The sequence below is a fragment of the Abrus precatorius genome, unplaced genomic scaffold (assembly GCF_003935025.1).
Source record: "Abrus precatorius isolate BTA unplaced genomic scaffold, Abrus_2018 Scaffold5, whole genome shotgun sequence".
Lineage (NCBI taxonomy): Eukaryota > Viridiplantae > Streptophyta > Magnoliopsida > Fabales > Fabaceae > Abrus > Abrus precatorius.
This window is the reverse complement of record NW_020874395.1, coordinates 11344356-11369132: the sequence shown is the minus strand read 5'-3', so window position 1 is coordinate 11369132 and position 24777 is coordinate 11344356. Positions and strand designations below refer to the sequence as shown.

Sequence of the window (24777 nt, the reverse complement as noted above, 5' to 3'; positions counted from 1 at the left end):
AGAGAAATTTAATGGAAAGAACAGTTTCAATTTGTGGTATGTGTGCATTGCTAAAGAAACAATGAGTGTGGGCTCCTTTGGCTTCTGTAGCTGTGAAGAAAGATGAATCAGAAAGTTCAAAGGATAAAGGAGTTTTTGAAAGAAGGAGGATTCAGCTGAACAAGAAGAAAATGCTCACTCCTTGATCTTGCTTTCACTGTCAGATGTAGTGCTTTATGAAGTGGTAGATCAAGAAACTGCAAGTGGCTTATGGTTGAAGTTGGAAAAGCTCTACATGACAAAGTCAATTTGCAACAAACTCTTATTGAAGAGGCGTCTATTTGGTCTACACATGAAAGAAGGTACTCCTCTAAAAGATCATTTTAATGAACTAAATTCAATCTTGATAAAACTTTGTGACATTGATGTGAAAATTAAAGATGAGGATACTGCCATGATTGTTAGCTTCACTTCCTCCATCATATGAAAGTTTTGTCAATTCTCTGAAATCTAGCCTTTATTCAAGAGAACTTCGGTTTAAGGCATCATCCAATGCAGAAGAAAGGAATGGTGTTGGTTTAACAGTTTTCAACACAGCCAAGAATGGCAAGAAGAAGAAAGAAAAGAATAAGAAGAAAGGCCACCAGAATACAAAAGATGTGAATCCAAGGGATATATGTAACTATTGCAAGAAACCTAGTCATTGGAAGAAATACTGTCCAAGGAAGAAGAATCAAAAATCATCTGCAGCCACTGTTCAAGAAGCTTTCTCATCAGAAAGTAATCTAGTTCTATCCATTGATGACAAGTCACAAGATCCTTCTGATCAATGGATATTAGACTCAGGTTATTCTTATCACATGTGCCTCAATAGAAGTTGGTTCTTGACATATGAAAGGAAATCAAGAGGAAGTGTTTTCATGGAAAATGATATGAAATGCAGAATTAGTGGTATCGGGACAGTTTAGATTAGGATGCATGATGGAGTAATCAAAACTCTCATAGAAGTTAGACATGTACCTGATTTGAGGAGAACCTAGTATCAATGAGGGTACTTGATTCAAAGGGTTTCAAAAGCAATACTGAAGGTGGAGTTATGGATGGAGATCAGAAAAGGGTCCAATGTTGTCATGAAAGGTGTCAAACATAGAAATCTCTACATGCTGCAAGGATCAATTGTTCTAGCTTCAAAATCTGTCTCAGTAGCTGACAAATAAGTACCAGATCACACACTACTCTGGCATATGAGACTTGGCCACATGAGTGAGAAAAGGATGATGATTATTAGCAAACAAAGGCTGTTAGAAAGTCATACTCTAACAAAACTCAAGTTCTATGAACACTGTGTTTTTGGAAAGCAGCACAGGATCAAGTTTCCAAAAGCACAACACACCACTAAGTCCATGTTGGATTATATGCATTCAGATTGCTGAGAACCATCCAGGGTTCCCTTACTTGGTGGTGGTAGGTATTTCCTCTCTATCATTGATGACTATTCAAGGATGATTTGGATATATATCATGAAACACAAGAATCAGGCATTCAAGTTCTTCAAGAAATGGAAAGTGTTGATAAAGAATCATACTGGGAACAAGGTGAAAAAGTTAAGGACAGACAGTAGTCTAGAATATGCTCCACTAAGTTCACAAACTACTGTAAAGAGGAAGGTATTTCAAGGCAATATACAGTTAGAAATACACCTCGGCAGAATGGGATAGCTGAGAGAATGAATAGAACCTTACTTGAAAGAGTAAGGTGCATGCTGTCCAATGCAAGTCTCAGCAGAAACTTCTAGGCTAAAGCAGTAAACACAACTTGCTACTTAATCAACAAGTCACTCCTCACTGCCATAGGTTGTAAAACACCTATTGAGGTATGGTCACACAAACCTACAAATTACTCAAATCTTAAAATTTTTTGTTGCAATGCTTATTATCATGTCAATGAGACAAACTAGAACCTAGATCTAAGAAAGGTCAATTTATGGGTTATGGTGATAAGGTAAAAGGTTATAGAATTTGGTTTCCTATTGAGAAAAAGATCATTCTTAATAGAGATGTTTTGAAGGAATCCCACATGTTTCACCTGGGATTGGAGTTGACAATTTTAGGTAAGGATCAGGATACTGCTAAGACAACTGAAATTGAGGACTCCTTAGGGACTGATTAGGACAAGGATAAGACAATTGAATTTGATGAGGAGACTCAGTTGGAATAATTAGAAAAGAAAACAACAAACTCCTAAGAAACAAAATCATATGCTCAATCTGAGTCTAAGAATATTCAGCGGCCTAAAAGGACAATCAAACTCCCTGTGAGATATGGCTTTGAAGACATGGTTGCCTATGCTTTACATATTGCAGAAAAAGTAGATTCATCAGAACCTACCAATTATAAAGAAGTCATTAATCACAAGGATTCAGACAAATGGATTCTAGCCATGAGAGAAGAAATGAAATTCCTTCTAAAAAATCAAACTTGGAAACTAATTAAACTACCTAAAGGAAAACACATAGTTAATTGTAAGGGGATATACAAGATCAAAGCTAGAATTATAGGTGTTGAGCCAATAAGATATAAAGCACGGCTAGTGGCAAAAGGGTTCAGTCACAAGAAAGGTATTGATTACAATAAGATATTCTCACCAGTTGTAAGACACACGTTCATCAGAATTCTATTAGCTCTTATAGCATGTCAAGATATAGAATTAGAGTAGTTAGATGTTAAAATTGCCTTCTTACATGGAAGACTAGAAGAAGACATCCTAATGTCTCAACCTGAAGGTTTCACCATTGAAGGAAAAGAGGATTATGTGTATCAACTTTCAAGGTCTCTCTATGGGTTGAAGTAATCTCCAAGATAATGGTACAAAAGATTTGACAGTTTTATGATTGACTCAGGATTCAAGAGAAGTCCATGTGACTGTTGTGTCTATCATAATAAGGTGGAGAATGAAATTGTCATATATCTACTTCTCTATGTACATGATATGCTTATAGCTTCCAAAGATATGGCAGCCATATAGAATCTGAAAAAGCTTCTCAGTGGAGAATTTGATATGAAGAACCTAGATTCTACCAAGAAAATCCTAGGTATGGAGATCTACAAAGACATAATTCAGAAAAAGCTATTTTTGTCTCAAAAGGATTACATCAATAAGATTCTAAACAGGTTTGGCATGAGCAATGCCAAGGCCCTAAGCACACCCATATCAAGAAAAGAGAAACTATTAGCTATTTTTTAGTTTCTATCTCAAGAAAATGAAAAATACATGTTTAAGGTTTCCTATGCTAGTGCAATAGGTAGCGTAATTTATGCCATGGTGTGTACAAGGTCAGACCTAGCCCATGCAGTCAATATGGTTAGTAGGTTCCTCAAACAACCTCAAAAGGAGCATTGACAAGCAGTAAAGAGGATCTTCAGGTATTTGAGAGAAACTACTGATGTTAGTCTCATCTATGGAGCTAACACAAACTGTAGCATTGTAGGATTTCTGATGCAAACTATGCTATAAATCTTGATAGAAGAAGGTCAACTACATGGTATGCATTCACTCTAGGAAGCTATCTAGCCAATTGGAAAGCAACTTTGCAGCCATCAGTTGTTCTCTCCACCATAGAAGCAGAATACATGGCCTTAGCAGAGGCATCTAAAGAAGGAATCTAGTTAAAGGGACTGGTCTTTGATCTAAGCATCACTCAAGAGTATACTTTTATCTTTTGTGACAGACCAAGTACATCATGAAAAAACTAAACACATAGATATGAGGTACCATTTCATTCAGACAAAGAAAAGGATTACAGTGCAAAAGATTTACACAACTCATAATCTTGCAGATATGTTCACTAAACCAGTTTCTAAGAGCAAGTTCATGCATTGCCTTGACTTGCTCAATATTGATAAGTGGGGATAATCCTCTGTGATGGGTGACAACACAACATAACTTGAAGGTCCTATGGAGTTCTTCAGCTCAGTGCATGATGGTTCAAGCTCAAGGTGGAGGATTGTTAGTTAATATATCTTAGAACCATCAATAATCATCTTTGATCTCTCATTCTAGATCAAGCTTGTGGGCCTAAGTTAGTTAATTAAAGTTAGTTGATATTTTTTTTATTGAAAAATTTGTTATTTTTAGTTGATGGTGCTACACCTATAAATAACAACCTCTCATCTTTTGTAATGTATTTTTTTTCCTATTTTTTAACTAAATAATAGAAGAGATCACTGTCACCTGTGGATGTAGCTCAACTTGAGTGAACCACGTAAATCCTGCTCATGTTCTTCTTCTTATCTTTTTTTTTCTTTTTCAAACTAGAAGTTGTGATTTAAGTTCTCTCTTAGTTACGTTTTTTATTATGATGATAGCTCACTGCTTTGAGACTTCTTGATCGTATTTTTCTTACCCTCTAATCCTAAGAATATATATATAGGCAGAATTTTCTTACACCAGTGTAAGTCTAAAGCCTTTTATACTCAATCTGAACCTTTCATTTAACTTAAACCCTAAATTCTAAATAAATTATAATCTCTTAGATTTAAGTTAAATGAAAAGTTCAGATTAGGCGTAAGAATTTTTAGACTTACACCGGTATAAAAAGATCATATATATATATATATATATATATATATATATATATATATATATATATAGAGAGAGAGAGAGAGAGAGAGAGAGAGAGAGAAAGAGAGAGCAATGAGTTAACACGTTGATAATAGAGAAATTTTACGATGATACAAAACCCGCAAACAATATGTAGCCTCCTAGCTTTTACCTCTACAAAAACTATTAATGGAGCTCACTAATATAAGGGTAATATCTGGCAATGGTAAGTCTAGTTGGTGCAAACCAATTTTATTTTGGAAATGGTTTCTGCTATACTTTCAAGTGAAGACAAGGTTCCGAAGAAAAGCATATGGAGTTGCTTTATATATAAGGAGATTTTACTGCAAGGAATGCAAGGAACGTAAGGAACGTAAACGTGATAAAGGAGAGTTAAAAGGCACTAAGTTATTTTAAGTTTTTCAAATCAGTCATTTGAAAAGCGAAAAATCATAATTTCTTTCTAATCTTTATTTAAAGAGTGATTTTATTTATAATCACTTTTTAAAGTGACTTTATATTAAAGAGCAGTTGCAATATAATATTATATAATATTCATTTATACAACAATTTTTCTTTATAGTCACTTTAAAAATAAATTATATATTAACCACTCACAAAATAAAATTTTAAAATTTATTTTAATAATTACTAACTTAGAAATAACACACATAATAGCAAATTCTCCTTCAACTTGTAATTAGAAGTACAAAGATCATGGTAATATAGTGATTAACATTCGACATAATGAAAAATTAATAATAATTGTGAACAGTGAAGAACTAACAATAATTTCAGACGATGCTAAGTATGTAAAAAGTGATAATAATGATAGTTGTAGTGTTGTCATTGGTGAAGTGAAAATAATATATGTAATGATAAAAAGTATTTTAGTGATTAATTACGTATTTTTGTTTGTAATTTGAATTTTTAGCAATAGTAATTCATGCTTATAACCATTTAGAGAGTGACTTTTAAAATTGCTTTTTTAAGTTTCCTTAATTTTATATAACATACTTATCAAAACAATTTCAACAAGAAACGAACTAGAATTAGAATTGATCTCTAATATATTTTTTTGGTACAGTAAGGATAATAGAAAGCTGATTAATTCACTTAAAAGTATAAAGCTTGGAAAGGAAGATTTCTTAAATTCGAAGACTCGCTCTATTTATGATGATGCGTAGTATTTTGGTTTCGGTCTAAAAAAGAAAGATTCTATCAAATTTTCGAGTTAGGTGAACCATGTACACCCCTAAAGGTAGTGACGATGCTCAATACTTAAAGGGCAACTATTATGAAAACCCATAGTGGTGGAATGCTCAAAACTTTAGGGTAGATATTCTTACCGTAGCTGGAGGTTGCTTGAAACTTCAAGATAACCCATAGCTAGGGAGTACTCAACTTAATTCATGATACAAATTCTTATCATAATCAAGAGTTAATTAAAACTTCAAAAAAATCCATTTGGGTAATGATAAAATTAACTATATGTTTGAGTGAAGCATCAAAGTTCACTTGCAGTCATAAGTGTTGATCTCTAATTTTCACTTAATATCAAGTAATTGTCTACTAATTAATAAGTATGCTTTGAAGGGTAATGTATAAATTCAATTCAATTTCTCACTTTTCTAAATTTAAATAACCAGATCCATGGTCTCAAAGCACTCTCTTGCTAGTCCAAAGCACACAATAATTTGGAGAGGGCATTACTTGACTGGATTGCATTGATTTCTCTGAAGTATTTAATATTAGCGATTATGTTTTTTATTATGGTTATTATAGCTGAGATATTCTTAGACGGTAATAATTAATAAAAATATTATCAGACATAACACAACCAATCAATTTCTCTTATCCAACCGAAGGTATAATCAAGGGACAAGAGATAAAAACCCGTTTTAGCCTGTCTGAATTCATTTTAATGTTTTCATGGGATTTTCTTTTTTCAATCATGAACTGATAAAATAAATTACATTCATATTTAGGTAAAATGTTAATTTATAAATTTTTAAAATAAACATCGTTGAAATATTTGAAAGCATTTATAAAATTATTTATGATTATCATAAATTCTTTTCAATTTATTTTAATAGTTTGTTTATATAAATTATTAAAATAAACTGTTTTAACCTATTCTAATAAAATTTTGATCAAATTTTTATCTAATAAAAAATATTAAACTAATTATTTATTCAAATACGTCTTATATAACATTGAGTCCAGTTGTACTAGCATAAAGCCTATTTAACATGCACAAATATATATTAAACTGGAAGTTTAGAAACTCAGTCTAACTATAGCTTTCGTCTATGAATAATTATTAAGTGAACTAAAGAATTTATAAGAACACTTTTTTATGGATAATCTACAGGTAATTAAGCGTAAGTTTGATTTTCACATCCCAAAGTCTTAGACTAATATGTTTAAACGTCATTGACAGTTGATATTACACATCCGAGAAGTTAAATATACGCTAATTCATAATAAAATTAAAATTCAATTTTATTAATATTAATGTTCATTTTTTAAAGCCCACTTATTTTTAACTCTTTAACTGACGAGTAAAAATTTCATTAAAATGGATTAAAAGTATCCAAGAAAAGAGAGATTAGAAATGTGACTGAAACTTCTCTTATCCAGTCATAATTAGAGCTAATTTAGGAAATTCATATGCAGCTTGCCACCATTTTTTTTAATAATTCGAAAAGAAAACATTTCTAAATGTATAAAAATGAAAACATGTTTTCAAGTATAATAATGTCTGAGTTAGCAGTATTGTCATTGATATTTAAAAAAAAAATAAACTACTAAAAATTGCCATTTATTAATTTCTTATATTCTTATAATTTTTGCCAAAATTTCATATTCTAGTATTAAAAAAAAAAAAAAAAAACCGTGGACCACTGGCCAACTTAATAATGAGCGGATGTTTTCTATTATTTGTTGGAGTTTAAAATCCGAAGTTCAATCATTTTTTTTAAAATTTATCTTTCAATGTCATGGGTAAGAAAATTTAATTATTACATTTACTATGATTACGTTTTTTGGAAGAGTTATTAAAGTGCAAGGTTCACATGGATATAACACAGAATTAAATAATTAATATGATTGAATATTTATACAAAAATAGATTTTGTTTAACCTTTCTAACTAAATCAACGAAGAGATTTTAGAATCAACGATGCCAATATTTTAACAATATAACTCTTATATCAAAATTGACGTTTAGTTTATTTTTGATTAAATGATTTAATAAATAGCTTGTTAATTTGTCTGAAGGAAGAGAATAATTAAACCATTTTAAATTTTAACGAATAAAATATTTAAATAAATTCTAATAAAAAGATAAAGTCAAACCTTTTGGTTTTTTATACAGTCAGAGAGGCCAGAGGCACTTAAATCCTAATAATGTTTAGCCTCAAGTTGGTCATATGTTGTTGATGACAAAAATGTGATGAACTGAAACAGACTAATCCAATTTTAAACGACTAATCCGTCTTTGAGTTTACTTATAACTAATAAGCATTTTATCAAATGCATGAATTGTTCTAATTTAAATAAAAATATAAATTCAAAGTAATTTAATTTATAAAAAAAAACTATAACCACTTATAATAAATAAATATAGATAAAATTTATGATATCTTTTATAATTAAAAAAGTTTAGTAACTCTCTTATCTTATCATCGTTAATTCTATATCAACAAATTATAACATTTGATCCACAAAGAACATAGACTACCTTCTCAAGTTTATAAATACCATAACAAGTATCATAAATATATATGTAATTTATATTTAGTAAAAAAAGAAAATTTTAAACAAAATTAACAATAAAAAATTATATAAGAAAACATTTGAGAAAAATTGTTTAATATATTTTTAATTTTTATAAAATTTTAAATGCTCTCTATTATTAATTTGCATTGATATAACGTACATTTAAACGTGTAAAAACAGTAATCATTCTTAAATGACGTACAGTATATATGTGAAACGGAGATTTTTTTAATTTTTTTAAAAATTATGATGACTAAAATTAATAAAAAATAAAAATAAATTCAACTATATCTATAAAGATTAAAAAATATTTTTCTATCAAATAAATCTAAAATTTATCTTACTAAAAACCACTTGCTCTTCAAAGAAAGACTAAAAAGTAACAAAAGCAAATTCTTATGAGCGAGATCGTATAAAATTAAAAAGAACACTACTTCCATTCACACACCACATAGCAATAGCAACATTATCCAGCTAGTAGTCTTAACTCTTTCGACGATAAATTCTGTTCCTTGATTTGTTTGCTTATTTAGATAAGAGATAAAGAGTAACATATTTTTTATTATTAATTAAAATTTATTAAAAATAAAAAAAAATATAAACTTCATTCTTAATTTATTAAGTTACTTGAATTTATTTCTAATGAATTTGAACAAATTTTTTAAATGTATTAAAAAAATTTCACCAAATATGTAGTTCAACTTATATAAGTTGTTTTAGTTTAATTTTTAGTCTCAAATTTAAGTCGCACTAAATATAACTATATTAAATATTTAAAATGAAAATTTTTTTACCTTCGCAATTCTAATAAATATAAATTTATTAAATATTCATAACAAAATTTATATATATATATATATATATATATATATATTGTATATTAATTTCTTATTTTATAATTTTTTTATAAATTTTTACTTTTGAATATAATAATATAATATTTATTTAAATAATTTTTATTTATTATAAATAAAAAGAATTATAACATAATATATTAATATAATATTATTATTTTATTTTTAAATTTTAATTCGTTAAATTTTAATTACACTTTATTTTTGTTAAAAAAATTAATCACTTTTAAACTTATTTAAATGCAATAAATATAATAATTTATTAGTAAATAAATTTATTATTTAAAGACGTATATAAATAATATTAATTGAAATTTTTCATATACAGCACTCTAAATTTTTTTAAAGATACTACATAATTTACCTTTTATTAATCTTAACGGCGTACTCAACTTTCTAAAATAAAGAGTGTATTAAAAAAAATTATGAAGAGTGTGTTAACTCTGGTCTTCTGAAATTACAGTAGTATTTAAAAATACATACACTCCCTTATTTCATTTTTATGTTTTTATCTTTATTTGCAAGTGCCACAAGAGGAAATTTTCTGTGAATGGTCAACCCAGTAGTTTCAGACATGTTCAATGCTTGATCTCCCATTGCTCCACTAGGCAATGCCCAATTAAATTGGTGGACAACATTTGCTAGGACCAACTCATTCACAGCCATAGCAAATGTTATGCCAGGACAACCCCTCCTTCCAGCACCAAATGGGATCAATTGAAAATCATGCCCTTTGATATCTATTGAACTATTCAAGAATCTCTCAGGTTGAAACTCTAGAGGTTGGTTCCAATTAGAAGGGTCAATTGAAATTGCCCAAGCATTAACCATAACTTGTGTGCCAGATGCAATGTCATACCCCATTACTTTGGTTTCTTGCATTGATTCCCTTGGAATCAATATGGGTGATGGGGGGTGTAATCTTAGAGTTTCTTTAATCACTGCTTTCAAGTAAGCCATGCCACTCAAATCCTCTTCAGTTATGTGGGTCTTGTTCCCTGCCATGTTTCTCACCTCATCTTGAAGTTTTTGCATCACAGTTGGGTGTCTCAAGAGTTCTGTCATTGCCCACTCTAGAACTGCAAGGGTAGTGTCAGTACCTGCACCAAACATATCCTGAAATAAACAATATATGTCATTGTCACTAGAAATTCTTATCACTAAAACATGTGCACATGGCATGAAAATGTGTCTTATCATATTGATGATATTATTAACCACATATATTTCCCAGATAATGACAATTTAATGGAGCAAGGGTATAGAGGTTCGGGAGAATAGTAAATAATTGTAAAAAAAATATAAATTTGTTAAGAACATCATCCTGAAAACATATATATCAATAAATCAAAATAATTGCAAATATAAGAAAAAACACCTACCATTAAAGCAAGAGTAAAAGTAAATAAATTTAATTAGCAAGGAGGCGATCAAGTTGGTTTTGTTAAGTAGAGCATTTCCTTTCAAGACTACCAATAAACGCAAATTCGTTAGTTACTAGCGAGATGTTATAAAATTAGCAGTTTTCTTAACTCCCTCTCAATTTACTGCTAATTTTGAGTATATTATTTTCAATAACACACACATATATATAAAATTACTAATAATTCATTGGTCTGAAATCTTGTTCACTTCATAATTCATATGGATATGCAATTGCCACGAGAGGAAATCTTCTGCAACAAAAGTTTTCTAGTCATTTGGTTACTCTTTTTTTGGAGTCTGAGAGATTGATTACCTTAATTTTGTCTACGAAAATTTGCTGCAGAAATATTATTGTAATACGGAAAACTAATCATGCATCAATCATAGGCACAAACAATGAAAAGACAAATCTTCTTACCATGATCAAGGCCTTCATGATTGTTCTATCAATCTGAAAATCTGCGGTGTTTCTCTTCTGAATCCGCAGTAAAATATCCACAAAATCATTCTGACCTTCTCCACCAACATCATTGCCTCTCTTCCTAACATGCTCATCAATAACATCATCCAAGAACTCATCAAACATTTTCGCAACTCTCTCTGCTCTTCCATATATTCCATTAACTCTTCCCAACCAATCAAGCCAAGGTATATAATCCCCCAAAACTGAAGCCCCCAACAACTCTTCCAAATGAATCATTGGTTCCCTAAGCGTACTCGCACAATATCTCCTTCCAATAACACTTCTACACACTATATCACTGGTCACATTGGAGAACAACTCAGTTAAGTTCACTGGCATGAAATGGGAACAACTTTGCCTAACTTTTTCTATCATTATAACAACTTCCTCTTCTCTCACTACACCAAAAGATTGAACCTTTTTGGAACTCAACAAATGCAAGACACATAAAGTCTTTACTTGTCTCCAATAGAGGCCATATGGAGCAGATGCTACATCTCTTGAACCATACCAAAAGATATCAAACATCTTACGATGTGGTCTGTTGGAGAAAACATGGTCTTGGGTTTTGAGAATCTCACGTGCTGATTCAGCACTTGAGATCACAAGGACTGGTACCTTACCAAAATGAAGTAGCATTAAGGGGCCATAGGTTTGAGCTAAGGAGTGGAGTGTGCGGTGATGGGACATGCCAAGTTGGTGGAGGTTTCCTAGTATTGGGAGTGTTGGAGGGGATGGGGGTGAGATTTTGTGGGTTGTTGATGATTTTGAACTCCATTTGGATACAAGATTAAGGATTGTGGGTAAGACTAGTATGATGATCAAGGCTGGCATGGATAGGTAGAACCAGAATGAGAGGTCTCCATTCAGAAAATTTGACATTTGGTTTGGTTTGGTTTGAAGACAATGATGATTTGTGATTCTTTGATACTATATAATAAGAAGTATTTTGCTTATATTTCTAACTATAAGTGAAACATCTTAATAATATACATAGAGCTCGTATATATAATATGTTTATGATGCTTAATTGACTCGTTTAGAACCATGTTAGGAACTTGTACAGTAAAACTCATGAAGGGACGTGTAGCTCAGTAGCTGCGTGATAAAATTGGGGACTACATCATTAGAAAAGTGAAAAGTGTATCCAGTGTACGTGGACAACATGTACAGGCATATTGACAGGGATGTCGCATAATTTTAGCTATAATGTGAATCACACATTCCATTTTTTTAAAAAAATGAGGTAGATAATAGAAAAAGAATGAAAATAAAAATGTAATTGATATAAGATTTTATTAACAGGGTTGAGTTTAAACACCAATAAATAAAATTTTGTAATGAAAAAGTATATATTTATTATTATAATTATTTGCTGATCCTGAACCTTAAGAATTGTGGTTGACATTTTCTTATAATAAAATGACTTGAACATGTATTTTTTTTTTTTCTTATTTCAAATTTCAAATATAAATAAATATAAACTAAGGCACAGCAGACAAAGTTATAAGCAATTATTAATTGATTTTGCATTAATTAATGAAATTATTTTTAAAGTATCTTTATTTAATTTAAATTATATTTTTAGTGACTTTTTTTATTTTCAATATATAATTAATAATTTCATGTAACCTTCAAAATGAAAAGAGAAAAAATTAGTTATCAAAATTTAATTCTCTTTCAATAAATTGTTAAATGATTTTTTAATTTTTGCAATTTGTATTTGATATTTAACACAAAAAATTAACCATCAACTAATGATATTTAATGTGAATAAAAATATTAAATCATCTTTAAATAATCTTGAAAGATATATCAGAAAATATAGTATTTAATTAAATTAAGAGTCTATTAAATGAGATTAATTAAATTTTTAATTAATATATTTTAATTATTTTTGTTTATATTTAAGATCGGAAAGATTAGATGCACATAAACCCATTATCGTTGTTTGGAATGGATGCTTATCTATGTTTTCATTAGTCTTTTTCAACGAATATGACAGCAGGTTAATTTACAGATTACATGCATATATATATATATATATATGCTAGCACCTTGTGTGGATCTAACATGAAGCGAAGACTTTTCTTTCTAAAATAATATAAAATTTAAAACGTGGGGATCTACTTCAACAATGCCGATCGTGTAGTGACAAACTATGTGTTGTGTCTCTCATTTTTGTGCCCTACGTGATACGTGGTGTATTTGTTTTAATGCGATACGTATGTCACGTGTCTATATTAATATTAAATTAGTAAAGTATTTCAAATCAATATTACTCGTATAAATTATTTTAAAATTTAAGTTATTCTGATAAAGAAACTTACATTGTGCACTGATATGTTTTAGATGCACATGTCTATGCAAAATATCTCTAATTTTATGTGAAGATAGTTTTGGTACGATAAAAAATAATAGAATTTAAAAATTAAATAAAAATAAGATGTGATATGAGAATAATATATCTGTATTCTTTCCCAAATACCTAGAATGCGTCTCTATATACAGTCTTAATTTGCATCCAAATTCTGCTAATGTTATACATGGACTTCCGTTTAGAAGGATAGAGAAAGATATGTTGTGACACATTTAGATGAGGAAATTTAGACGTTTTGGAAAAATTATGCATAGCAAAGTGCCCAATAAGAAGTTTCATTCAATTATGTCATACACTTTAGGTAAATTAAATTTGGATATTTTTCAACGTGTTTTTTCTTTTTCATGAAGTGGATGACCATGTTGACAATTTTTTTCAATTATAAGATATGGCAGTAAACACAACTTCAATTTAGGTAAATTTGGATATTTTACAAAATAAGTATATTTCATTGCTACAAGTAGATATGAAGATGAATGAATTCTCATTAAGTTTGTTCACATCTTTTGTTACTATTAGTTGTTATAGATTTTATTTAATTATAATTTGCTGATTAAGATTCCTATTATTATACTCAATCTCGATATCGTTACATATTTGGTAATTAATTATGGTTTTGAAAACTATTAGGAGTCAATGAAACTATTAGTAATGTGGTTTTTGTTTGCAGTCAATGATCCAACAAACTGTTTACATTAATTCTTCTCCTTCTCATGGGTCCCATGGGTGTAATTTGTTTCTTGATAATATTTAACAAAATTTGATTAACATTCCTATTATTATACTCAATCTCATTATTAACACATTTGGTAGTCAAATATATTTGTTTTTGTTTTTTGTTTTCCTTAACAGTTGGGTGAAATTGTTAATTGATAATACTAACAAAGTTAAATTAAAGTAATTATACGTAATTTTTTATTTTCTTTTGTAATTTTTCATCTATAAAAAGATAAACATTTCAAATTGATCGAATTATTATTGATCAGTCATTACCTTTAGTAGTCTATGTAATACACGTGTATTTTATTTTAAAATAAATATGAAATATCAAAATAATTATAAAAATTGAAAAATTCGCACGATTATAACATTAGTAAAATATAATACACTACTAGAAATTAAATCAATTATGATATATATATATATATATATATATATATATATATATATATATACACATGAAATAACAAAAATGTAATTTACATATTATATTAAAAATATATAAAAAAAATACATGCATCATATATATTGTAATAAATAAATAAAAATAAAAGACATCTTAATATTAAAAATTAATTTATTATAATTAACTAAAGAAAAGCCTGAAAGATTATTTTAAAAAAGTATGAATTTTTTTTTAAAAATTGAATAGAAACAATGGAATCTGCAATTTCTAATAGCAAAAACATGTTTTTTTTCCATAAAATTAAAGATATATAATTACCGAAAATTTTGATTAAGAGTACCTCAAATAATAAATTAAACATTATGAATTTTATAAATGTAAACTTATATAAGGTAATAAGAATAATTTTATCAATGTAAATATAAATATTAATAAAAAAATTTGAAAATTTATATAAAATAATAAAAAATTGTATGAATATAAAAATAAATATTCATAAAAAATTTTAAATTTATATAAAGTAATAAAAAAAGTTAAATAATATAAAAAAACTAAAACTTTATATAAAGTAATAAAGAAAAAATTAAAAACAACATGAATCTTCAAATTTTAGAATAAAATTTAAAAGAATAAAAAGCAAAATCAGCAAAAGAAAGTGTACTACACACATTATTTTCAAACTATTTTAATTATAAAATATGCACATGATAAATTATAAATAATAACTCTAAATGTTTTACTTCTCTAATAATAAACTCTCATTTATATTTCTCCAGTCTTTTTTATAAGAAACAAAATGGAGCATTTTCTTGGTCCTTATTATAAGAAACAAATGATATATTCAAGATACATTAATTCTTAAAAAAAATTTATACTCTTCTTTTATTAGTATCATTAAATATACAAATTACTAATTATATCATTTAATATCATAAATATTTTTAGAATAAAATTTATATTTATAAAAAACATAACAAAATTAATTATTTTCCTTGATCTTAGTGATTTAGTCTTTTGTTTCTTATAAAAAAGACCACAGAAAATATAAAAGTTGATAAATTATTAAAAGTTAATCAATAGAATAACAGACATTATTATACATGAGTAGGTTTAGCAAGTCTTTTAATTAGTAGCATTTAAAGTTATTTATTAGCTTATTTGACTTGTTTAAATGCTTGCTTAAAAAAATTATTTAATAAAATTAGCTTATTTTAGAAGCTTGTTGCATTAAATAACACATAATTTATTATTATTTTTAAATGTTCCTTGTGTAGTGTTTGATCTTACAGCTGTTGTCATATTATTTTTATTTCTATTTTATCTTTGTTATTTTATCATAATTCTTTTTTTATCCCTTACTTTAAAAAAAAGTCCTTGATTCATGATTTATAAGTATGAAATACTATTTTTTATTTTTTAATATTTTCCTATTTATTTTAATTACTCTACAATTTATTTTTTAATAAATATTTGATTTTATTGATAAAATTAAATTTATAAAGAAAATATAATAAATTTTAAGTAATATTATTTAAAATTTAAGAAATGAATATTTTTAATTCTCAGGAAGTATAAGTTTATTTATTTAAATTAGTGTGTTTTTTAAAATGGTGAAGAAATATATCACAAAATAATAAATTATTATTATAACATCCATTACTATATATAAAAAAAAAAAGTACATGTTAGTGTTTACAAGGAAGATTTAACAAAGTCATCAAATGTCATTTTCTTATGAAAAAATCATTAAAAATATAAAATAAATATATTTATATTATCTCATTTCATATAAAATTGTGAATAAATTAAAAAATGTTATTATAATTTTTAAGAAGATATTTTACTTGAAAAAAACAAGACAAAAGACTCAAGAGGTCATTCCCAACGATCCTACTCCTATCAGAGTTCTTACCTCGGACGACTGGGTCAATCGGTTGAAAGAGCAGGAAAGAGACGAATATTTGCCATAGGAAACTGGCTAAATAAGATGCGACACTCGAACGTAAACAGATAAGTTAAACAATTATCATATATTTATATTAATAAATAAATAAATTCAAGAGTAATTTGAGATTGAATTTTATGTTCTCTTTAGATTTTTTTTTTTAAGTGTGTTTTTATGTAATAATAAAATCAACGTCATTAAGCAAAGCACTAAACAAAAATAGTGGAAGAACAATGAAGCAATATTGAATTGAATGTAAAAATTACATAAATAAATTGAAACGTGAACTAAATTGTAGGAAATAAAATACAAAAATGTAAATTTACAGAAAGATAACGTACAACTCGTAGCAACAATAAATATCAACGACTGTGAATCTCTTGATAGCTGGTGTCTGGTTTAGTACAAAATTTCAGTATACAGGAAATTTTGGGTGCTAGTGTCTCGTGCAAAAGTCATATTTTTTCGTAATGTAAGTTTGGTACTATTTATAGGTAGATGCATCTCAACTGCTCTCCTCCTTTTGTGGATCTCTTGATAACTGCCTTCTACATGTACTTGTTTTCAACTGTTGTTGTCCATTATCCATAACCGCTTGTAATTGTGACTTTTTCATAACTATTTTTTCCCACAATCGGTTATTCATATCTCAAACCTTCAACTGGTAGTAACTATTAGTAACTGTTGCTTTGATAATCACTTTAAACCTTGTAGTTTTTTTTTATATGATTCTTCACTTTTTGAGCTTCATCCTGTCTCTTGGACTTAGAATAATTTTTCCTGTCAATTTCTATCTCGACAAGTTTTTAGGAAAAATCTGTGAGCTCCATCTTATCTCGTGAATTTAGAATAATCTTCCTTCTCAAATTTTGAAAGAATCATATTCCACACTAGCCTACTAAGGCACCTTAGCTACAATAAAGAGAAAGGTTCTTGTATTTGAGGAAGATGGGTCATGAGACACCTTTGGAAATGCCCTTCTTTCTGACCTTCATAGTTCTTCCTTGATTTTAAGACCTGAGGTGCATGTAGGAGAATCTCTTTTTGCTTCATTTTTCTTTCGATCTTCGCTAGAAGGTAGGGACCTACTTCAAATCTTGCAGCTAGCTTTTTATAACTTTATAATAATACCATTGGAAAAATTCAATTCTTGCTTGCTAGACTATTGTGGTCTCACTAAATACTATACTATTTTCTTTAAAAATCCTCATAGACAGGTGATAAGTTTGTAATTAGGCCATCTTTTATAGCTCATATATTCATATTTGACCTTTATTTTATTTGAGTTTTACACTAATTTATATATTAATTGTGCAGTTTGGTATAAAGAGGCCGCAAGTAGATTTTGAGAACATTCTGGGCCCAAATTGATGGAAGATTAGAGCTTCACAGCATTCAGCACGCTCAGACCCATTCAATAAGCACAGGGATGCTTCGAGCCTATGCACGGTTGTACTTAAGGCCTTGCACGACTGTACTCATCTCCGGGAAGCCCAATTATGAAGAGTTTTTAGGGTTTTCAAATCCTATAAAAGGGAAGATCTCAGGCATCGTAAAGGATGGTTTTTACATCTTGGCTTTGGCTCTAGAATACATCTAATCTCGTCTCTGTTGCACGGGATCGTTAGCACATGCTTGGCGAGACTTGGAGCTTCAAGCGATCGTACTTGAAGACCGGAAACACATCTCATACTCTAGTTTGATATTTCTTTCGATTATGGCCTTGTTTATGATTGTTTTAGTTCTTTTCTTTAGCATGAGTAACTAAGACCATAGCTATGGCTTAGTTAATAGATCTATAGGATAAAACGAGACAAAGGATTAGGTGGACCAAACTAATCTTTCTCTTCTAATCGTTATTAAATTAACAAGTTCATAGGTTCCTTAAGCTTTCTTTAAATTGTTGTCTTGCATGACCATTAGGGATGTTAATTTAGAGAAAAGAATATTAATATTGCATGACCATTAGGTTTTAATAGTAGTCGTATGAATGATTGGTAATCACAAAGAAATTGAATTTAGAGTTAAACAGAAAAATAACATAAAGGATTGAATGAGAAAACCCATATGCCCTAAGTTCCTCTTCGATAAGTTTAACCAAGACGTGCATTGTATTCCTTGCTCTTAGTTTTATAATTGATTTTATAAATTCTTGTTTTTAATTAATCTCGTATCTTTGAAGCTTAAACAATTGAATTAGAAAATTCTTAGTAATTAGAAATCAATCCTTGTGGGACAATATTTTGGGAACTTAATTTAAGAACCTTTTATTACTTCTCGATGGGTACATTTGCCCTCCAAACAACAGGGACTCCCGCCGTGACCTGGATAATAAAGTTAGCTAGTGTAAATTTGCTTAAATCTACCAAACAACCTATTGAAATGATCCTATTCATTTAATTCTTGCTATTTTCGCAAAGAAAGTTGAGACATTCAGAACAGAAAGAGAGTTATGGCATTTCTAGGATTAGAATACGATCCTATTGATTCAATATTTATGCTTGGCATGGAACTCTTATTTTGAGTGAAAGGGAGAGCAGTGTCCTGCATCGTATTCACAGGTGGATTTCCCTATACGGGGCGGGGTGTAGAAAGCACTATAAGTTTGTTGACTTCTTACCTTATTCTTTCTCTTACTAGCCTAGCTTGAATATTTCTTGGCTTCATTTTTCCTTTTCTTTTTTATACAAACCAGTGGGCTGTGCATTGACGTTTTGTAAGTAACCAGGTCACATCGGGACTTGCTACAACTACAAACTTAATAGGAAAAACAAACAACTAAAGTATAAGATTGTTATGATAATATTGGTGAAAACCATCAAGCTTTTAGTGCCAAGCTTCCCAACTAAAGGCACTAAGCTGGTGGGGTGCTTGTTGATCATGGATCCGCTCGCATTGCCGACTTTCGTCAAAGTCGTTCAAAACTATACTTTTTATAATTCATTTCACACTTCTGTATTAGTTCCTACTTGTTTAGTTAAATCAGTTCATACGACCTCTGTTGTGAATTCCGCAGTGTTCCCCTTATTGGTTAATGATGATATGTATCGCCTATATGTATTTAAAGACTGTCAATTGTGCCCACTCACCCCACACCATTGCGGTAGGAGGAGGCTTGCCCATCAGCCTACTTTGCCAAGATGTGGCAGGAGTGCAACGACCTAGCCCAAACCTACTTAAACTAAAGGCTTAGCTCGATCTGAAGGAAGAAGAAAGTAGACCTTGTAGAGAAGTGGATAGGCTACCTTTCTTCTTTTGGGCTTGTATATTATAAGTAATAATATATACTTTCCTTGGAGAAATATTAGAATAGGGAATTCACATAATCTATATATCATATAAAATAAAGAAAACTTTTCTCAATACTTTCTTTGTATGTAGGATAGGTTTTGGGTATAGAACCATTTCCAGTGAGGATGGTTCTTTGTCACAGAACCAACATGAGTGCCATCATTGATCAGGTTGTAAGCACTTTTGACAAAAAACTTACCATTACTTTCTAATCCCCATAAAGGTTAATTTGCCATATGATTATGTTTGGGGATATGGGCTTTGTAGATATCATTAGTTTGCTAAGAGGTTATGCTCCCAAGAATGAGAGTGAAGTTCCAGTTCTTTTCATCATCAATAATGTTAGAAACCATAAGGTTGTTGTTGTTGTTAGTGGTACTGGATTTACCACCAATCATTCCAAAGTGAAACCTTGTGGCCACTACCCACATTCCACTTGACTCCTTTAGTGAGGATAGGGCCTGTATCCCTTATATCCTTAAAAATGTGAGATCTAGGCTCTTTCAAATTTCATTCAAAAGGTTACCTTCTTTTGGACTGTCTAATCAAGGAGATCTAGTTATGTCTCATCATCCAAATAGTTGTTTCTATTTTTTACTTTTGGTCTGTTGGAGTTGGTGACTTTAAGCTTCAATGCCCATATGAGAAAGCAGGTTGGTTCCTCGTTTGAGCCCCTTCACTCCTCTAAGACCATTTATTTCCAGACTCGTCCGATCACCTCTTTTAACTCTTCATTTCAAAAGACAAGGGAGACTGTTCTAACGATGTGTCTTCCAATGGTTATAGCTTCTCTTCTTTCTTTCTTGATCTGCTCATCCCTCGATAGCTAAAGTATTGACCTATATAAGCATTTTAACAGGCCTGTACAGATAAATGCATCATTAACTACTTTATAGCCTTAGCATATTTACTTTTGACTAGGTTCAAAAAGACGATGGAAGCAAAAAGGTGCAATCACACTAATCAAGCTAGAATCAGTGTTTTTTCTAGGAATGATAGCCTGGGAATCAGTGTTTTACAGAAATTGCTGCTCAACCAGTCCCTTCCTTCTTAAAGTCATGTATTGTAATTCAAACCTACTCAGAATAAGTCTCCCATAAAGGCAAGTGAAGTTAGCGAGTTGTATGATGGGTAACTATCTCCTACGGTTCAAAGAGGACTTAGTTGTTAGTTAGTACCCCATTTGGGATGGACCTTTCACTCTATTTTATTATATATGCTTAGTGAAAAGAATGTTTTTTCATACACCTAGGACATAGATTTTATATGAACCAATGGATCGTGATAAGTCCTTACTACTAGCAATGACTTCGTCTTTTCCTTCATCTCGACTAGTCTTTCCTTGTTATTGCCATAGCAGTCCTGCTAATGGTAGTCCCTGCCCCTAAAGAGTCAATTTCAATTGTAGTTGTTTTTGTCCTTACTTGAACTAGCTAACTAAACAATACGAAATAGAGGCAAAAGCCGAAGCAGGAAAGAAAGATACATATTATCGATCAGTCAAGCAGGAAAAATAAAAGGTACATAGTTACTATTACTCGACCTCTCGTCTCATAAGAGCTATAAAATTTTACTCCAATGGATTTCTAAAACTATGAAACTCCACGAATTCCTTGGTGGAGTGGATAAGTAAGTATGATGACTCAACCTCAGCAGCAATGCACAAATTTTACTTTCTCATCCTAGCAGTTAAAACATCAATAGATTGGGTAAGTTAAATCAGAATAAGAATCTTAATCTATTGCAAAATCTAAATCTGTGTCGGAATCCGTAAAATAAACATTAGCACGCTTAGAATCTAAAGTTAGCTAGAAAAGAGTACTCCCAGGACTAAGAAAGGAAGACATGTGAGACGAGATGGAAAAAGCACAACTTTAGACAAAGGAGTCAAGGAATCCATAGGGAAAAAGTCTCACGGATAGGGAGTTTCTGTGGTGAAACGGGACTTGGACGAAATTACTTTCTTGAAGAAATTATTTCTAGATCTACAAAGAAATAGACTTGATAAAGTCAGAGCTATTTATCAATCCTTGAGACAGCAATGAATGAAGGTGAAGCTACTCAATGTGCTTGGCTAGCTTGATTGCCATTGGTGGTTATGGCAGGAATGAATGAAGGGTAAGGTTTAAAATGAAATTAGTAGTAGATATACACATCAATTAAATTGAATATCGGATCAATGGTACTGCTTTCTATGCTATGATGTAAAGGATACGTGAGTTTTAGATTCTGGCTCTTAGTCTTCTGAGGGTTGTAGTTTTTATTTGAGCAGGGGTATCCTCAAATAAGAACAAGGTCTGTCCCAGAAATAAGGAAAGGAAGGAGAAGTGAGCATGTGGGTCTCCTTCGCATTTCTATCAATATTGGAATGAGGTTTGAAAGGCTATCATTAATAGGCAAATAAGAAAGCATTCCAATGTGATTAGGGTATTCTACAATTTAAGGTCCAATTTTTTCTTGTCCTTTATAACTGAGAATGGGCATCCATTATTAGATGTTTAGGCACATAGAGATATGCTAGAAAGACAGGATATAGATACTCTATAGGAGAAGGGATTGGATTTGGCACGCCGAAACCCTAAGTCCCTTATTCCCTTTCTTATGATAAAAGAGATTGTTGAGTCCAATTGTGGGTGAAGAAGACGTTTATACTTAAAACTGATCCTTAAGATTGGAATCATTTATCGTTTATCACTTATCTATTCTATGTATTCTTGTGAGGAGAAGCCTCTTTTTCCTACTTTCTAGATCTTTATGACAAATAGATTTGATGATTCCGTTGTCTCTCTTTCCTAGGATTGTTTCATGTGTGTACCCGAATCTAACCTTCAAAACCTGCTTTTCTTAAGCTCAACGCATTACTTGAATTGAAAGCACTTTCAATAGTAAGCTTATTCTATGTCCTCCTTTACTTGACTTATTTGAATTGAACTAGAGCTTTCTTTCTTTATTGACAAACAAACTGAATTTTTAACTAAATTTCTATTGAGACCTTAACAACCTACTAGATGATCATCCTAGAGTTTTCTCTTGTGGGAATGTGACTCAAAATTAGTTAAAGATTATTTTAACCAATAGATAATCACCTACTCTGTTTTTACCACTTTACTCTTGGCATTGTATTTTATTTATTTTTTGTCTTTTACACATGACTATAGTTAGACTTGTATATATGACAACTAGTTAGATATTTTGAAGTGTGATTAATAGGTATGTGTGGTTGAGAGCAAAAGAGAAATAAAAAAGAAAGTGAGATCAGCGTACATCATAAAAAGAGAGTAAAAAGTAAATAAGCTTGGGTTTCTCTTGCAGAAGAGAGATTGGTAAGGTTTTAAGCAAAAAAACTTAGAGAGATCATCAAATCTGTAGCAACCTTGATGCACTTGTATTCATCAGATAGAATAAAAAATAAATTTGCTGCTCTTTCTTGTAGACGTAGGCCAAATTAGGCTGAACCACGTAAATCTTATTTTTTCTTCTCTCTCTCTTTATTTTGTTCTTGATATATTTGTTGATATACAAATAGATTTTTACGGTTAGTGATTTACTAGTTTATAAATTGTTATAACAAGTGGTTGTTTTTTTTTTCTCTGTTATTATCACTTGGATAGGTTGCATGTTGGGTTAGTTTCTTGTTTTGTTTTTCTCTATTTCAGGTTTATAGAGATAAATTATTTCAAAGATCCAAACTAACAAATGGTTCCGTCTGTAGGAACAGAGAAAAAACTTGAAAGATTCAGAATAAAGAGGATGAAAATCACGAAGTATGATATTGAGAAGTTCTCAGGGGAGAATGACTTTGGGTTGTGAAGGATCAAGATGGAAGCAATCTTGATCAAACAAGGTTGTGCTAAAACCATTAAGGGAGAGGAAAAAATGTCAAGTTCTTTAAGCCAGCAAGAAAAATCAGAGATGATAAATAAAGCTAGTAGTGCCATAATCTTATGCCTTTGAGATAAAGCTTAGAGGTTGCAAAGGAAAAGACAACAGTTTCAATGTGGTTGAAGTTGAAATCCTTGTACTTGACTAAGTCTCTAGCCAATCAGCTATGCCTAAAGCAGCAACTCTACACCTTCAAGATGACAGAATCAAGAATGATCACAGAGTAGTTGGCTGAGTTCAACAAGATCCTTGATAATTTGGAGAACATTAAACCGAAACTTGAGGATGAGGATAAAGCTCTTCTGCTCTTAAACTCGCTGCCAAAGTCCTTTGAGTATTTCAAGGATACTATCTTGTATGAAAAAGATCAAGATATTATCTTGGAGGAAATTCAAACTACCATAAGGACTAAGGAACTGCAAAAACTACAGGACTCAAAGTCTGAAAATAACAGAGAAACCTTGAACATCTCAAGAGGAAGAAGTGAAAAGAAGGGCCGAAAGGGAAAGAAGTCCAGATCAAAGTCTAAGGATGGTCAAAAAAAGAAGTTCAAGTGTTTTCACTGCCACAAAACTGAGCATTTTAAGAAGAACTATCCAGAATAGGCAAAGAAGAAACCAAAGGGATCTATAGATTCTACAGACATAGCTGCTGCCTCAGATGGCTATGAAAGTGCAGGAGTTTAAGTGGTCTCTACCTCTAAAATTCAGGAGGGTTAGGCCATGGATTCTGGCTGCTCCTATCCCATGTATCCGAGGAAGGAATATTTTGAAGGAGTGGAGTTGAAGTAAGCCAGAAAAGTGCTTTAGGAGACAATCATCCATGTAAGGTGCAAGACATTGGAACTGTGAGGTTAAAGATGTTTGATGATAGAGAGTACCTTCTAAAAGGTGTAAGGTATATCTCTGAACTTAAAAAAAATCTGATTTCTATTAACATATTTGATGATTTAGGATATTCAACTAAAATTTAACATGGTGTTCTTAAGATTTTTAAAGTATCTTTAGTCATTGCTAAGGTTAACAAACAAAGAAACAATGACCTATTTAT

At 30.3% G+C, this 24777-nt stretch overlaps 1 protein-coding gene across 1 annotated transcript; it reads right to left on the bottom strand.

The window, feature by feature from the left end:
* Window positions 1-2321: 2321 nt before the first annotated feature.
* Window positions 2322-12117, bottom strand: LOC113866669 (cytochrome P450 71A22-like). The gene is made up of 4 exons (XM_027501478.1): window positions 11059-12117; window positions 9738-10331; window positions 2963-3080; window positions 2322-2362 (listed from the first exon to the last, which is right to left on the bottom strand). Exons 1-4 carry the CDS (start codon window positions 11983-11985, stop codon window positions 2322-2324), a joined length of 1680 nt encoding a protein of 559 aa, XP_027357279.1. The 5' UTR covers window positions 11986-12117.
* Window positions 12118-24777: the final 12660 nt, after the last annotated feature.

Coding starts and splice junctions, on each gene's coding strand:
- LOC113866669 (XM_027501478.1), bottom strand. CDS start 11,985: ATGTCAAATTTTCTGAATGGAGACCTCTCATTCTGGTTCTACCTATCC. Junction 10,332..11,058: donor TCATGAAGGCCTTGATCATG/GTAAGAAGATTT, acceptor TGTTTATTTCAG/GATATGTTTGGTGCAGGTAC. Junction 3,081..9,737: donor AATTTCCTCTTGTGGCACTT/GCAAATAAAGAT, acceptor ATGTCTTTGTAG/ATCTCCATACCTAGGATTTT.